The sequence below is a fragment of the Castor canadensis genome, chromosome 11, assembly GCF_047511655.1.
Source record: "Castor canadensis chromosome 11, mCasCan1.hap1v2, whole genome shotgun sequence".
Classification (NCBI taxonomy): Eukaryota; Metazoa; Chordata; class Mammalia; order Rodentia; family Castoridae; genus Castor; species Castor canadensis.
The window spans coordinates 30,770,041-30,785,594 of record NC_133396.1 but is presented as its reverse complement, the minus strand read 5'-3'; the positions used below and the strand labels follow the sequence as shown (position 1 = coordinate 30,785,594).

The window sequence follows — 15,554 nt, the reverse complement described above, 5'->3', positions numbered from 1 at the left end:
TCTCCCTGAAATAATCTGCCTGGTGCACTAGCAAGTACCATTATGTTCGTGTTACCAAAAGGCAAGTGATTTTTTTTTTTCCTGAACAATTTTCAGTAATTCAGGAATCAATCAGAATTCAAGTTCAGAGTGTTGCTGTGGCTACAGTAATGACTGACCTATTAATAAAGATTATAAGCCCAACACCTGGCCACAGGGCCAAAACAGACTGACTAAATCTCCACCTGCCTGACTTTCAAAGAATGGAACTACAGAACTGCAGCTTACTGTGCCACCTACAAAGTGAATTGCCCATTACTAGTATCTTACTCTTACACAATCTCATTTAAACCACTGTAGAGATGATGAAACAAATTGAGACAGGTTAAGGAGATCTTATAAAGATGCAGAAACAGATTCAGTTGTGTGCTACCTGTCACACAGCAGTTAATTGAGCTGTGAACTAAAGTCTCCAAATCTAACCTTCCTTACTACAACTACCAGAATCTCAGGATTTTATCACCCCACCAAGTTTACACAGCAAGTAGGAGGTAGATCTTGCATTCAAACTGAGGTTGATCCCAGTGTTAGTCTTTTATTTAAAAAACAAAACCATTTAGAGGGAGAAGTGAGAAAAAGGGCGAGAGATCAGAATTACTGAGCAAGATCATTTCTGGCATCTATACCTAACCATTCGACACCTGGCAGTCTTGCATGCCTCTGTACCTGGGATCTTATTATTAAATAATAAGATATGTTCCCCTCTCCAGGGTTCCTCTTTAAGAGCACAAAATGTTGGGCAAGACATGGTGTTATATGGCTGTCATCCAAGCTACTTGGGAGGCAAAGATCTGAAAGATCACAGTTCAAGGCCAGCCCATGAAAAAAGTTGGTGTGGTAAATGCCTGTATTCCTGGCTATGCCAGAGGCATAGATGTCAGTGCCAGTACTCAAAAAGTGTGAGGTCCTATCTGAAAAATAACTAATGTAAAAAGGGTTGGGGATGTGGCTCAAGTGGTAGAGGACAGGCTACCAAGCAGGAGGCCCTGAGTTCAAGTTCAAACTCCAATACTGCCAACAAAAAAAGGAAAAAGGAAAAGAACACAAAATGTTATCTGGGAAGGATAATAGCACACCCAATGTAACTGAGTTTAATATCTTCCTGTGACAAAGGAGAAGACTGCTAAGCACAAACACACAAGAGATGCTGAGAAAAATGGACGCAAAACAACGAAAAAGACTAGAGAAGAATAAGAAGGAATAATGATTTGGTAGCAGAACCCCAAAGTTTAACTTGCTTCTGGTCTAGGAAAAGAGCTCTTTGAATCTGGCACTGAATGGACACAGCTGGCCAACACTGTGCAGTTAGGCCTAGACTGCTGTTCCATCTGCCAGGTGTTTCTTCCCCATTCCCTGCTCTTCTTCCCAACCTTCTCATCTTCTCGGAAAACTCCTATTCACCCTTCAAAAGCTAAGGAGGAGTTCTTCTCTTCATTTTCATAAGTTCTGTACACTATACATTTTTCTTGTATCAAAAAGGTCTATAGTTGTTACTACAAAATGTGCCCATCCTCCCAGGAACATAGCGAGTGCCCTGAGGTGTGAGACCACCTATGCCTAGTTCAGGAAATGTTCATAGAACCAAGGAATTAATCAGATGTACCGCTTAAGTTTCTGTTGCCTATGAAGATTCATCCTGAGCCCATATCTTCTCAGGGGTCATGCTATCCAACAATGGTATGGACAGTTAAGAAAACAATTCCCCTCGGTGGTGGCCACACTCCTATCTTATAAAGATGTGGACATGGGTTCAGTGGTGTGCTCTGTGTCACACAGCAGTTAACTGAGCTGTGATTCTTACTACAACTACCAGGATCTCGGGATTTCATCACCCCACAGACAGATAACTTGTATGGTGCCACACCCCATCCCCAAGGGAGGAATCAGGGAAAAGAGGGAGAGGGGAGCTGGCTCCCCGCTGGTTCAGAGCGCAATCATCAGCTTCTGATACCACCAACATAACTCGGTGCACAGCCACAGGAGAGAGAAACGAGCGAGGGCGATGCTTGAATTGTCTCTCATGGTCTTGTAAAGGCTTCTGTGACTCCACAAAGCTCCACCTAATTCCCCCCTTTCCTGCACTCCAACGCTGGGCATTTTCATTCTTTGTTTACCCAGAAAGGCAACTCAGGTTGCATGAGCTGGACACTTGAGGAAACTGTTCTGGAGAAACCTGTCTCTCAGATGAGATCACATCAATTAACCTCTCTCAGCCTTCTCTTCCCGGTCTGTAAAATGGGCACCACAACACCGTGCCCGCGAGTGAACGCACTTTAGGGAGAACCTTTCCTTGGCCACGAAGTTTCCGGTCTCTTCAGGTAAAAGTCCAGATACTCCATGCCTGTGCGCGGTGGGTCACCTGTTTCGTTCCGCTCCCCAGGTGGCATCAAAGGGGAGAGGCGTTTTTGAAAGTGGGGTCTAGGGCGAGATGGCTCAGAAAGAATTGCGGAGACGGGGCCCCCAAAGGGACGCAGGTGCCTTGGGAAAGTTGCGGGGGAGGGGAAGGATTTCCTCCAACTTGGTCCAACTCCGTCCTCCGCAGGCCAAGAATGGAGTCCAGTGGGAAAGGATCCCGCGGTTGCCAAGGCCTTCCCGGGTGTCTCTCCCCGCGCCTCCTTACCTACGAGGTGGCCCACGGAGGTCGAATAGGGATCCCGGTGACTCTTCCCAAACGCCATGGCAGCTCCAGAGAGCCGGCCCAGGAAATCCGCTTCCACCGCCCTCCGACTCCCGACTCCACCCGCTCGGTGCCCCTGGCTCCTCCTTCCTTTTCACCGAGCGCTCGGCGGGCGCGGGCGCGGGCGCGGTTGGAGGAGGCACGTCCTGCCCGGCCGCTGCGGGGCGCCCGGCACCCGGCGCAGGGCGGGCACCCGGGGGCGGGGATCGGGGGCGGGGCGGGGCGGGGATCGGAGCGGGCCCGGCGTCCCACACACCTGCCGCGTGCACCCGGGGATCGGGCCAGGGCCGCTGCTTCCCGCTCCAAGTGCTACCCGTAGGAGTGAGATGTGTGCCAGCCTGGGAATTGGAAGACCCCACCTCTACTCCTAGACGGATTGCCGCCCCTTCCTACGCCCCTTTGCTGCCCTTTGTAGATGGGCAGGATGGGGTTATGTACACAAATCACAAAATTGTCAGAATTAAGGGAAAGACATCAGTGTCTGACCTGTTGAGTAAATTGAATAGCTAGAAATATTTACCCTACTCCCACCCTCACCCCAGAGATCCCCCAGCGGAGGCACAGGCGTGTGCCCTGTCCTTTAAAGATGCCAGTGATAGGAGGAGGACCGGTGGGCTTGGTGAGAAGGGGCCTCCCAGGAGCCGGAGCCCTTGTCTCCCATTTCCTCGAGGGACCACAGGGCCAGGGCGCCGCCACACAAACTCTTGGTTTCTAAGCACATCTCCTAGGAGCCGGGTTTTCCAGACTCTTGAAAGGAAAAAGGGGCTTTCCTAGTGCTGTGGAATGTAAATCCGAATTTGAGAAGCCCAGCCCCTTTCTAGCGTGCCCTCTTAGAACCAGAATTTATCTCCTTTTCCTTTACATTCAGTTAGCATCGGTTTAGAAATGTTTACAATCTCCAGGCAACATGGAAGCCTGCTAGAGAATGGGGTGTCTCTAGTGATGCCAATTAGCCATAAATGGGCTCCTCTGCCTGCACATCTTTCTTCTTGTGGGTCAACTCTGACTCGGTTCCACAAATCTGTTTTCTGACTGTGGAAATGGTGATTAGCAACAGCCAGGGGACCTGATCTGACTTATGTCCTTGCTTTTATATATTTTAGTATAGAAGTCAAAGCCAACTTGCAATGCACTCTGATCTCTAATTCTATGGTTTCAATTTTTGTTCTTAACATAAGTTAATCAACACATGAGATTCTAAAATCTAGAATGAAGCATTCTTGTTGTGGGGGTATTTCTCATAATGGGTGAGTCCTAGTTGTAACTAATGTTCTCTACCTGCTTATCCCGGGTGACTGGTTGTTTCAGATGGTGCCATTTTTCAACTTCCTTAGTCATCACTACAGCCTCTGCTGACACTGTTGAAAAGCTCTTTTGTGACATCACCAACCTAATCTGTATTTCATGTTATAGCCTCTAGCAAAATATTTTGTCTTGTCTGCATCCTGCTTTCAAGAGAAAGTCAATTCTAGTTTAGGCTGGTATTGGTGTCAATATCTCTTTCATCAGGGAATGAAAACTAGGAAGGGACCAAGCATCCTTGTAGATTCTTTAGGTAATTCTGTTGCTTCTATGTGGGAGAATATTTAATTTTTTCATATTCCTTTGTCTAATTCCCCTTACATGGCAGGACTGAGGCACCAGGAACAAGAGAAGGCAGCAAGGAGCATATTCTAGACAGGATGGCTGGGTGAACAGAATCAAGGTGGATGAGTACAGTCTGAGTTCTATGTCACATATGCCTGGGCAGACACTTTCATCTCTCCCTGTCTTGCAGTGGCTGCAGCCATTCCTGTCCATATTTTGTCACTTCATGATTCCCCTCTTTGCCAGACATGGAAATCAATCATTCAATGTTAGTGTGTTCCAAGGGCAGGATAGAACTCACGACCAGGTTAAGTTCAGAGAAGGAGCAAAATCCTAGACAAAAACAAAGATTAAATATCTGGATACAAAGAGCAAAATCTTACCACAATTTCAATTCCAAGAATACTAAGTATTTATGTGTAAGTCATGATGCTATGTGGAAACAAACAAAATTCCACTTATTTAAAATGTACTTTGTGCCTGGAACTCGAAATTTATCTTAAGTTAGTCTTTATACTCTTGGGAGGTAGGCAGTATTATCATTTTTACAAATATATAATCTGAGATTGAGAAAGATAAAGCTAAGAATGGCTTGGCTAGAGTTTGAATCGTTGTTGTCTGACTCTAAAGCCTAAATTGTTCCATTAGTTGAATTTGTTCATTGTGATATTTTACTGTTTTCAAAGCATGTGTTTGATTAAAAGGGAGACCATGGAGAACGTAGGAATGGGGCAGTTATAAATTTTGTTAGCCTAGCACAGAGTCCTGCTTTTTTTTTTTCTGTATTTGTTCAAGAATGTTAATGTTTTCTGTAGTAGGACTGTAAACTAGACATATTCCATATACTTACATGCATTTGATCCCATAATTTTATGAGACCAAAACCATTATTATTTTACAATCACATTACTAGTGAAGGACTGTCTGATTCTAAAACCTATGACTTGAACCCCTGTGCTATGCTACCTCTAATGGGTACAGCTCTAGATAGTAGGTAGTACTTTTAATTAGCTTGCATCTTGAAAAAAGTTGGTTCTAGGAGGAGGTGTCTATAGAATGAGGAAACCAAACATGGCAAGTGCACATATGTGTAAGATGGTGATCTGCCACCACAATTTATATAGCCAAGAATAATTTTTGTCTTCTCATTTCATTCTGTTTTGAACCACTAAAATTTTTAGATTGTCCAATTTGGACATGACTTTAAAAGTCACATAGTCTATTCCCACCATTTTATAGAGGAAAAAGTAACACTCAGAGAAGGTAAATAACTGACCCAAGGTCATCCAGTTCCAGACTAATAGAATACAGCACAGCATGAGGCCAAAACTCTTCCTTGTACAGGGACCCTCCTTTTCTGTTTTTTTTGTTGTTGTTTGTTTGTTTGTTTTAGTATTTAGGTGGGCTCACCCAATCCCTTCCATAGTATTTTCTTCAGACTTCTTTTACCCTTCACTTTTTGAATATGTTTAGAACTTCCAAATACTATCTACTGTCTCTTCCCTAAATATCCCACTATGGAAACTAATTTCTGTAGCTATGTGATCAGCAAGTTTGATAGCCAAGCTCAACCTCTTTGGTTGAGCTCTCTGAGCTTTCCCTTTTCTATCCTACGTTCCTTTTTCTCTGCTACTTCCCAGTGATCACCTGCTTCCATTCTCCTCTCTGCTCTGCAGATGCTTCTGTATACTTCCAAAGCCTTCTTTTCCTCTTTTTCTATTTCCTTTCACCTACCTTCTCCTTATTCCTTCTTTATGAAAACTTTTCTGGTTACTCCCAAGAGAATTGAGCCCTTCTTTCCTGTCTCAGGTACATAGTTCTGTCTTAGAGCCCTTGACACTTTATACTACTTAATTATTTGGAAATATGTTCCCTGCTTCCTGGAAATTAATCCCTAGAGGGAATAGGACCCTGTTTATTGGACCATGTATCTGGTTCATGATGTTTATTGAATATACGAATGACTCTCCAAAATCTTTAGCTGCTCTGTCCATCCTGAGATCTACATAGTCCTTAATTCTCTTTGAGATGCCTTGTTGGAAATTTGAATTCAATATGACTAGAATTATACTCATCCCCTTTGTCCATTATCTCAATATCCTACAGACTTCCTTGTTTTCACTATACCTGTTATTCTTAATCTCAATGTATTGAAATCATCTGGGTGGCTGTAAAAAGTAATGATCCCTGGATGCCTCTTCAGAAATTCTGATCTATCTATTCTTGGATATTTCAGGGACATCAGGATTTTTTAAAGGTCCCCAAATGAGTTAAGGGTTTCATAATTTTCCAAATAGAAACTCTTGGATTATCCCCAATTTTCACTTCAGTCAGTTCTAGATTTCTCTGTGTTCTACTTTGCCTCTCTTTTTCCCTATTTTGATTTTTGTCCCCTTGTGGATACCACTCATGTTTTTAAATGTCATGTGTCTTAATACTGTTTAGGATGAAATTGGATTACAGTTTGGGTTTTCCTGAATACAACCAAGTCCTAATGAATCTAAAGACCCATGATTTGTCCTTAAAATTGATAATTTATTGCATAATAAAACTTGCCCACTATTTTTAAAAAAACATAGTTTCCAGTTATTTTTAATGTAGTAAAATTTTGCAACTCCTGATTATGAAAATTAAGTTCAATGGACGTCCTTTTCCCTTTTTCTGTTCTTGGGATAACCTTCTATCAGCTTTACATGAGAGGGTTCCTGTTTCTCTACACCTCCACCTCCAGGCCTGTTTTACTCCATTTCTTCAGGACTTATGCTGAACTCATAGATACAAGATGAGGGAAAATAGGCATGGGAAGAGTGAAAATAGCTAACACTTGTTGACTTCTTCAAAGTCTGCTCAAAATGCTTTGATGTCTCAAATAGACCACATAATAATCTTATGAAGGCTTATTATTCCCATTTCACTCACTTGCCTACAGTCACTCAGAATTGGGAGGTAGATAGAGGTTTTTCTCATTCCAAATCTTGTGTTTTCCATTGTATCACAACATCCCTGCAGAGCAGAACTTGGGAAATACCTACAGCAGCAATACCTAGTAGAACTTTGTTGGTTGATTTTAAACCTTTATGCCACCCCAATCATTAAACTTTAAACCACACAAGTGGTTCATCCTCCTTATAATTAAGAAGCTCCATGATGATCTTGGCTAAATGGTTAAACTGGTTAAATTTGTCACTTCAGTGGATTCCTAATAAGCTTAAAATCAAAGTTTTATCTGCAAAATAAAGGAATCAATATTTTCATAACCTAAGCCAACAAGATTTCTCTGGATTTTACAATACCACCAGTTCATACTTAACTCATTTGGGGTTTGTCATTTAATTTGTGTGTATTCTTTTGGAATTCTAGCTTGGGTTGTGAGTCAGATTAATTGGATTGGAAATGTAGCTCTTGGGTGATAAAAAAAATTCCAACTTCATAGAGTTATTTTGAAAAATATGAGATGTTTGTATAGCACTTAGAATGGTTCTAATTAAAGCTCAAAAAATATTAACTCTTCGTCATTATCATTTTCTCCTTCTAGACCACCAGGTGGCCTGAAATAGGTCTTGGTGAATGTCTAAAAAAAAAAAAAATTCCTGAGTGTCTCTGAGCTGGGATTTTTTAGAGGGGGTAAAGGGCAGTACCAGTGGGGTGCTGCTTGGAAGTTTGTTCTGCAGGAAAGTCTTGAAAAATGTGGTGGACAATGAGGGCAACAGACATTTAATTTAGAAGTCAAACTTGGTTCAAATCCCAGCACTCCCACTTACTGATTGATCTTTGATAGGTATGCCATCTGTCAGAACCCTAGGTCCTTGTAACAGTGGAGCTCCATTTCATACATCTCAAAAAAGTAGGTCTCAAGAATAAATGAGATAACAATTGAATGTTTTAAATAAATATCTGACATATACTTGGCGCTCAATAATTATTAAATCCAAAACCCTAAACTAGATTCCTACTCCCTGCTTCCTACCTTTGGTTATGCCCTTTATAATACTGGCTGTAATCTGAAGTGGTCTTGTATCATTATTTGTTTTCTTGTTATCTGTTGGCAAGACTTAATATTGCCCCCTCACAATGGTAAAACATACACTGTCCTGCAGGTACAGTCCTCCTGGATGTTTCTTCTTTTTTAAGCATATCTTAATTGTACAAAGGAGTTTCATTATGATATTTCTATACATGCATGTACTTTTGTCAAATTTGCCCCTCTATTACTCTTTCTTATGCCTCCCCCTTTTAAACAATGTTAAACGGTTTCATTATTTTATTTTCATGCATGTGTATGAAAGTCTTTGATCATATTCACTCCTTCACTCTCTCCTTTTGCCCATTTTTTTGGTGACCTTTCTTTCTTTCTTTCTTTTAATTTTTATTTTATTCATATGTGCATACAATGTTTGGGTCATTTCTCCCCCCCTTCCTCCTGCCCCTTCCCTTCCCCCCCTTCCTCCTGCCCCTTCCCTTCCCTCCCTTCCTCCTGCCCCTTCCCTTCCCCCCCCACAGTGCTCTCCCTTACCCCCCCTTACCCCCCCATACCCCTTGCTACCCGGCAGAAACTATTTTGCCCTTATCTCTAATTTTGTTGAAGAGACAGTATAAGCAATAATAGGAAGGAACAAGGGTTTTTGCTGGTTGAGATAAGGATAGCTATACAGGGAGTTGACTCACATTAATTTCCTCTGCGTGTGTGTTACCTTCTCGGTTAATTCTTTTTGATCTAACCTTTTCTCTAGTTCCTGGTCCCCTTCTCCTATTGGCCTCAGTTGCTTTTAAGGTATCTGCTTTAGTTTCTCTGCATTGAGGGCAACAAATGCTATCTAGATTTTTTAGGTGTCTTACTTATCCTCATACCTCCCTTGTGTGCTCTCGCTTTATCATGTGATCAAAGTCCAATCCCCTGTTGACACATACACCATTTTATGCTTGGGCTATTTTGTTTCAGTTCTTGAAAGCAGAGCTACCCAGATAGGTGCATCCTACTCAACCACTTTAGTTATAGTACCCAGACCCCATTTTGAGGCTGGGTCTCACTGTGTGCCCAAACTATCTTTGAACTCAGTATGAAGCCCAGTCTGGCCTTGAGCAATCCTCCAACCTCAGCCTCCTGAGAGCTGGGATTGTGGGTATGTGCTGGTATAGCTGGTACCATACCAGCTATATAAAATCCTTTTTTAAAGACACTATTTACTCAATAATGAGGACAGTCCTCTTGCCTTTTCTTTTTGTCCCTTCTATTACCATTTGTCATGATTGATCTCTGCTGGCTCCTTGAATGCATCTGTCTTCTTCCCTTGGATATGATATTCACTCTCCAGACTTTTGATTCTCCCCACAGTGCTGATTTAAAGTCTCCCTGTCCTCTCTTCTCTTTTCCTCTTACTGTTTGATTGCCTTCATAGTATTTACTACTCTTGGAAATGGCCTCAGATCTTTATTTGTCTGGGATGTTTTAGTTTTCTCTTCCTCTGGCTCTGTGTGGGCAAAGAAAGGTCTGTTTTGTTCCTCATTACATTTTTCCAGTGACTACCACACTGCCTGGTACATTCTGTGGTTCACTGAGTCTAAAACTCCTGTCACAAGCAGCACTATTATTTTAGGGGCTATTAAGACAAACAAAAAGCTTCCAGTAAAACTATGAGTTACTGCTTTCTTGTCACTTAGGGGTTTTATTTATATTTATTTAAATAACACTTTGAGATTTATATGACCTGGATTTTTTTTTGGCATGTATGACTTCTCTGTTAGGAGGAAAATGTAAGTATAATTACTTAACAAAGATATTTCTTCTTCCAATACAAAATCGAACTCTTTGGACTCACTCCTGACTCAGAGTCATCAATGTAGCAAGTCCTTTTTCCAAACAATGATACCTGTTGAGCCACCACAAACACTGATGGTATAGTATTTCTTTGACACTCTCTACTACCACTCCCTGACACTATTCTTTATTTGAAGATATTGACACTCATTGCAAGTTTTGATGTTGGAGTTTTCTTGATCTTGCCAGAAAGTGTCCATGAAAAGTTTTTCAGACCACAGACTGGACTCATTTTTCTTCCCCAAATGGTCTTTCATTAGATTGCTGACTGAAACACAAAAAGGTAACAGTTATACTGTGAGCCATCAAGAATGACAAGCAGATTGCAGTGACAGCTAAATGCACATCTCTGCTGCTGACAGAGACTATAGCATGCTGCAGAGTGCAACAGAGTATTAGAAAAACAGGGTCGGGAAGGGAAGTATCTCAGAGAATTTTTAGATTCTCTAGTAGGTACTCTAGAGATATTGTGTAATGAGGTTACCAATGGAAACAATATTACTAATGAGTAAGCCAAGTAAAGTCTAAAATAAATCACTTATCAAAGAAACCCCATGTATGAAGAAAGTATTCCTCTGCCTTTAAATTCTGGAACCAGTAATTATTGATAATTATAGTAAATTGTGAATATACTTCTTCACTTACAATTTTACTTGTTATTTTTTAAACAAAAGTTTATTCTTATGTGTACCACAGACTCCAAGATCACACTTCATTCTATAGGTGACAAAAGATACTGTGGCCAGATGTTTAATGAGGAATGGGATCAAGAGTTACCGTCATCTGAGGCACAAGAAACAACTTACTTTTAATTTCCCCTGTGACTATGGGGATCCTTCCCCAAGGCCTTTGCTTTTAATTCTTCAGGTTTCTTCTGCTCCTCATATGGTTTCTGGTTAAGCCTCATCTCCCATATCCATTCCTTGGCTTGCTTCTTAGTTTGTTTCCTAGGCTTGTTTCTGCTACCTTGGTGGCTGGACATGATACCTGCCACCTCTCCCCCAGACTCTGATCTTCACCATTATATTTTAAAAGTCAACTGCAGTCTCATCTGCCTTTAAAAAGGTATTACTCAAAATTTCACTAAGATGTTTTGTGTTTCTCTTGCATGGGGAATACAAAGTATTTTATTTTCTGCAGGTAATTTTTTTTAACCATGAGAGGGCAGCCTTGTTTAACTTTTCAAATTTTCCCAAAAAGCCTAGCTGAGCAGCCACACTCTGCAGAATGATTCACTGGAGAGGGAGGAGGGCTGCAGGAATCCTGCCAGCTATATTTTCCAGGATGTTTTACTGCTAAAGGATAGCTGCTCCCTGTTTTCCCTTCCTGAGGTTTTCATATTGGCATGAAAACTAGTATTTCTTATTTAGCAGGCAAAGGGGGCTTAAGGGGAGTTTGTTGTTTGAGAGGGTGACATGTATCAAGAATTGGGTGGATACAGAGGGAGATAGTTTAAAGGTCATATCTGAGATTTGAATCTCTGGATGACAAATACATACCTTCAGTTGGGCAAACTTTGACATATAGACTACCTAGAGAAGTGAAACCATTAAGAAAGGTGTGAAGTTGAAGGTCGGTATATCAAGGAAGGGTGTTATGATCAATTAGCATAAATGACAGGGAGATGATCAGAAATAAATCCTTATATTTTTATATCCTCATTAGGCCATTTCTACCTCCTTTCTTCATTTATCCCACTTCAGTGAATTTTATGACATAGAAGCACAATATGAACTCCTATTCTAGCAAGGAAAACTGTGCAGTAAGCAGAGAATCTATCTGTTTAGTATTATGGGAGCCAGGGTGGGAACTGCCTTTGCAAGGAGGATTGATTCCTGGGATTTGGTCTGGGCGGCATAGGATAAGTCTGAGCACAAACAATGCAATGACCAAGAGGGAGAGAGAGCTCTCCCTCTGAATCCCACAAACTGTGCACCTCAGTCTTTTAAATGTCTTCACATGGCTATCTCTTGGGGGGTGATTGCCATTACTAAGGTGTGCCTAATTTGCTTCGTAGTTAATGGTCCTTCATGTCATTTTTGCAAACTGAGGTATGAAAACATATGCGACATTCACTCATTCATTTTACAAACATATACTGAGGCCACCAGATGTGCCACTATGTTGGGAATTAGTGATCTTCATGAACAAGATAAAATCTAATCTTTGCATTCCAAGTGTTCACATCAAGTAGGGAGCAACTCATAACTTAGTGGGAAATGTTAGTTTCTTGTGCACTTTCTATCTAGTCCTTTACTCTATGGATCACTGAGTGTTTCTTCATTGGCTTTTTAGTCATAAAAGATCAGAATAGGCTTCAAAACAGCCAGTATGAAAGTGGTGGAAATCAAAATAATTCATGTTGGTCTTACTCTGAATTTATAAGGTAAATTTCCTACCACGTTTTTTACAAAAACATAACATCAAATACATTCCAGAGCTAAACTTAAATCATGTACTGCTTTGATATTACTATATCAGGGTCCCCTAAATGATTAGAGATACATTCATTCATTGGCAAAAAAAATTATTAAAGAGATAATATGGGATAGATAACAGTTTTAAATGTGTTGTTTTATGCACAACAAATCATCTACCTACACTTGAATGTGTGTGTGCTTATTCATTCTTGTGTGCATATGGATCCAAGGACTTTTTTCAACAACTCTGCAGCTTTCTTGAGGCCTTTAGCTTCTGAATACCTGCCATACTCCTGAATCCCACCTAAAAAAATCCACTCATGACCCATTAACAGTGTAGGTCTTTGCTCTGAGCACTCAGCCGTGTTCTCAGTCAGAGATCAACAAACATTCTGTAAAAGGCCAGATAGTAAGTGTTTTAAGCTTTGCTGGCAACTACTCAACTCTGCTTGCCATTTCAGCAGGAAGGCAGTCATAGACAGGAAAGCAGCTATAGACAATGCACAAATGAATGAATGTACCAAAATAGGTGGCAGGCCAGATTCAGGTGGTAGGCTGACTTTGCAAATACCTGTTCTTAGTCATGTAACCCCACCATGTAAGCTAGTGGGAAGGCACCCAAAGTAAGGGTAACAAATTTATTAGCCAGTCTCAAGGTGATCTACAAGCCTTGGAAGGAATCTACATGAGATCTTTATAGTAATCGGTGCTACTTGTTTTGTTTTTGTTTTTTTCAATTTCTGGGGATTAAATTCCTCACATATGCTAGGCAAGCACTACCACTTGAGCCATGCCCCCCAGCCCTTTGTATGTGTTGAGCATATTTTAAAAATTTTATTAGCATATAATAGTTGTATAGGGGGACACACTGTGATATTTACATGTGTGCTTACAACATATCTTAATTAGATTTACTCCCTCCATCATTCTCCCTCTTCAACCTTCCCCTTGTTCTTAGAACAATTTCAACAAGTTTTTTTTTTTTTTTTTGATTGTACTGGGGATTTGAACTTGGGCCTCATACTTGCTAGGCAGGCACTCTACCACTTGAGCCACTCTACAAGCTCAACAAGTTTTATTCTTCTATTTCCATATATGGATACAAAATACATTCACCATATTCAACCTTATTCCCACTTCCTTTGTGCCCATCCCCACCCACTGGTGCCCACCCCCAGAAAAGACCTATTTTTCCCTCCCCTTCATTTTTTGTTAGTGTATATTGATAGTCCAAGGGCATTTTGCCTTGGTACTTCAGAGCTATTTATATCACACTTTAATCAACTCCCTCTCCCCAGTACTTACTCACTCTCTATCACCATGCTCCCCTAATATTCAACAACTTATTCTACAGTACATTTTATTATATTCACAGATAGATGGGATGTTTCACTATTTTTCACTCTCTAACATTTTCTTTACCTCTCCTGCCTTCTGTCTCCTGAAGCCAAGTCAGATAGACTCACTAATACAATTTTGTTTTCTCACTATACATATGTTTATATATATATGTATATGTATGATCATATTTGTATCTGTATAAACATTTAACTTATAGGTCTAGCTTCCACATATGAGGGAAAACATGTGACGTTTGACTTTTGGAGCCTGGCTTATTTCACTTAACATGAAGTTCTGCAGTCCCATTCATTTACCTGAAAACAATATAATTTCATTCTTCTTTATGGTTGAATAATATGCATTGTGTATATACTACATTTTCTTAATCTGTTCACCAGTTGTGGGCATCTGGGCTGTTTATGAAACGTGGCTCTTGTAAATAGTGCTGCACATTCCTTTGGATATATGCCTAGGAGTGGTATGGCTAAATCATTCTATTTTTAGTTTTTTGAGGAACCTCCATATTGCTTTCCATAGTGGTTGCACTAATTAAATTCCCACTGACAGTGTAGAACTGTTCCTTTTCTCCCATATATTTGCCAGCATTTGTTGCTGTGTGTGTTATTGATGATTGCCATTCTTACTGGGGTGATGTAGACTCTTAATGTAATTTTGATTTGCATTTCATTTACGGCCAAGGATGTCGAACGTTTCTTCATATGTTTATCGGCCATTTGTGCTTCTTTTGAAAATTGTTCAGTTCATTTGTCCATTTATTCAGTGGGTTGTTGATTCTTTGAGAGGTTAGATTTCTGAGCTCTCTGTATATTCTGGTTATTAACCCCTTGTCAAATGTATAACTGGCAAAGATTTTCTACCATTCTGTATGCTCTGTCTTTAACTTAGTGACTGTTCCCTTTGCTATGTAGAAGCTTTTTAGTTTCATGCAGTCCCATTTGTCAATCCTTTCTCTTAATTGCTGAGCTATTGAAGTTTTATTACCTATGCCTGTGTGGGCCAGTGTTTTCAATATTTCACTATTTCAGATCTTACATTAAGAATGTTAATCTGTTTTGAATTGATGCTAGTACAAGGTGAGAGACTGGGATCTAGTTTCAGTCTTCTGCAGGTGGAAATCCAGTTTTCCCAGCACTATTTGTTAAAGAGACTATCTTTTATCCAATGTCCCAGCCCTTTTATTTTGGATTTTGTTTTTGAGGTAGGGTATTACTCTGTCCACGCTGGCTTCAGACTCATGACCCTCTTGTCTCTCCTCTTGAGTAGCTGAAATTACAGTTGTATGCCACCATGCCCAGCTCCCCATTTTGTATCTCTTGATAGACAGACAGACCAGCAGCAGTAGGACTGGCTGCGGGGGGATCCAGGAGCAATCAGAAGATATTAGTAGAGCAAACCCAATTGTCAGAAAAGTGATATCCAAATATAGGGTGGAATTGTTAGTGAGTAATATCAAGACCAGGGAATCTGCAAGGATTAACATAGTTAAATTTATGATGCTGGAGTCTTAACATCTTGGAAATTGTGTGCCCCCCAAAAAAGAATCTTGCATTTTAAAACTACATTCCAGCTCCAGTCTAGCCATTCCTGGGTTTTCCTAGGATTTCTATTGTTCTTAGATGATTTCCTATTGTTCAAGGTAAATTCACTGAGTATC

The 15,554-nt window shown here is 40.7% G+C and overlaps 1 protein-coding gene across 3 annotated transcripts in view; it reads right to left on the bottom strand.

Moving 5' to 3' along the window:
• Positions 1 to 2,834, bottom strand: part of Tom1l1 (target of myb1 like 1 membrane trafficking protein) — a 54,390-nt gene extending 51,556 nt beyond the window's left edge. Inside the window, exon 1 of one of the 3 annotated variants that reach the window (XM_020166790.2) lies at positions 2,660 to 2,834. In XM_020166790.2, the coding sequence (XP_020022379.1) occupies positions 2,660 to 2,717 (58 nt within the window). In that variant the 5' untranslated portion in view covers positions 2,718 to 2,834. The remainder of the gene's footprint in view (positions 1 to 2,659) is intronic. The other 2 variants (XM_074046095.1, XM_020166795.2) reach the window with 2 other exon arrangements.
• Positions 2,835 to 15,554: the final 12,720 nt, after the last annotated feature.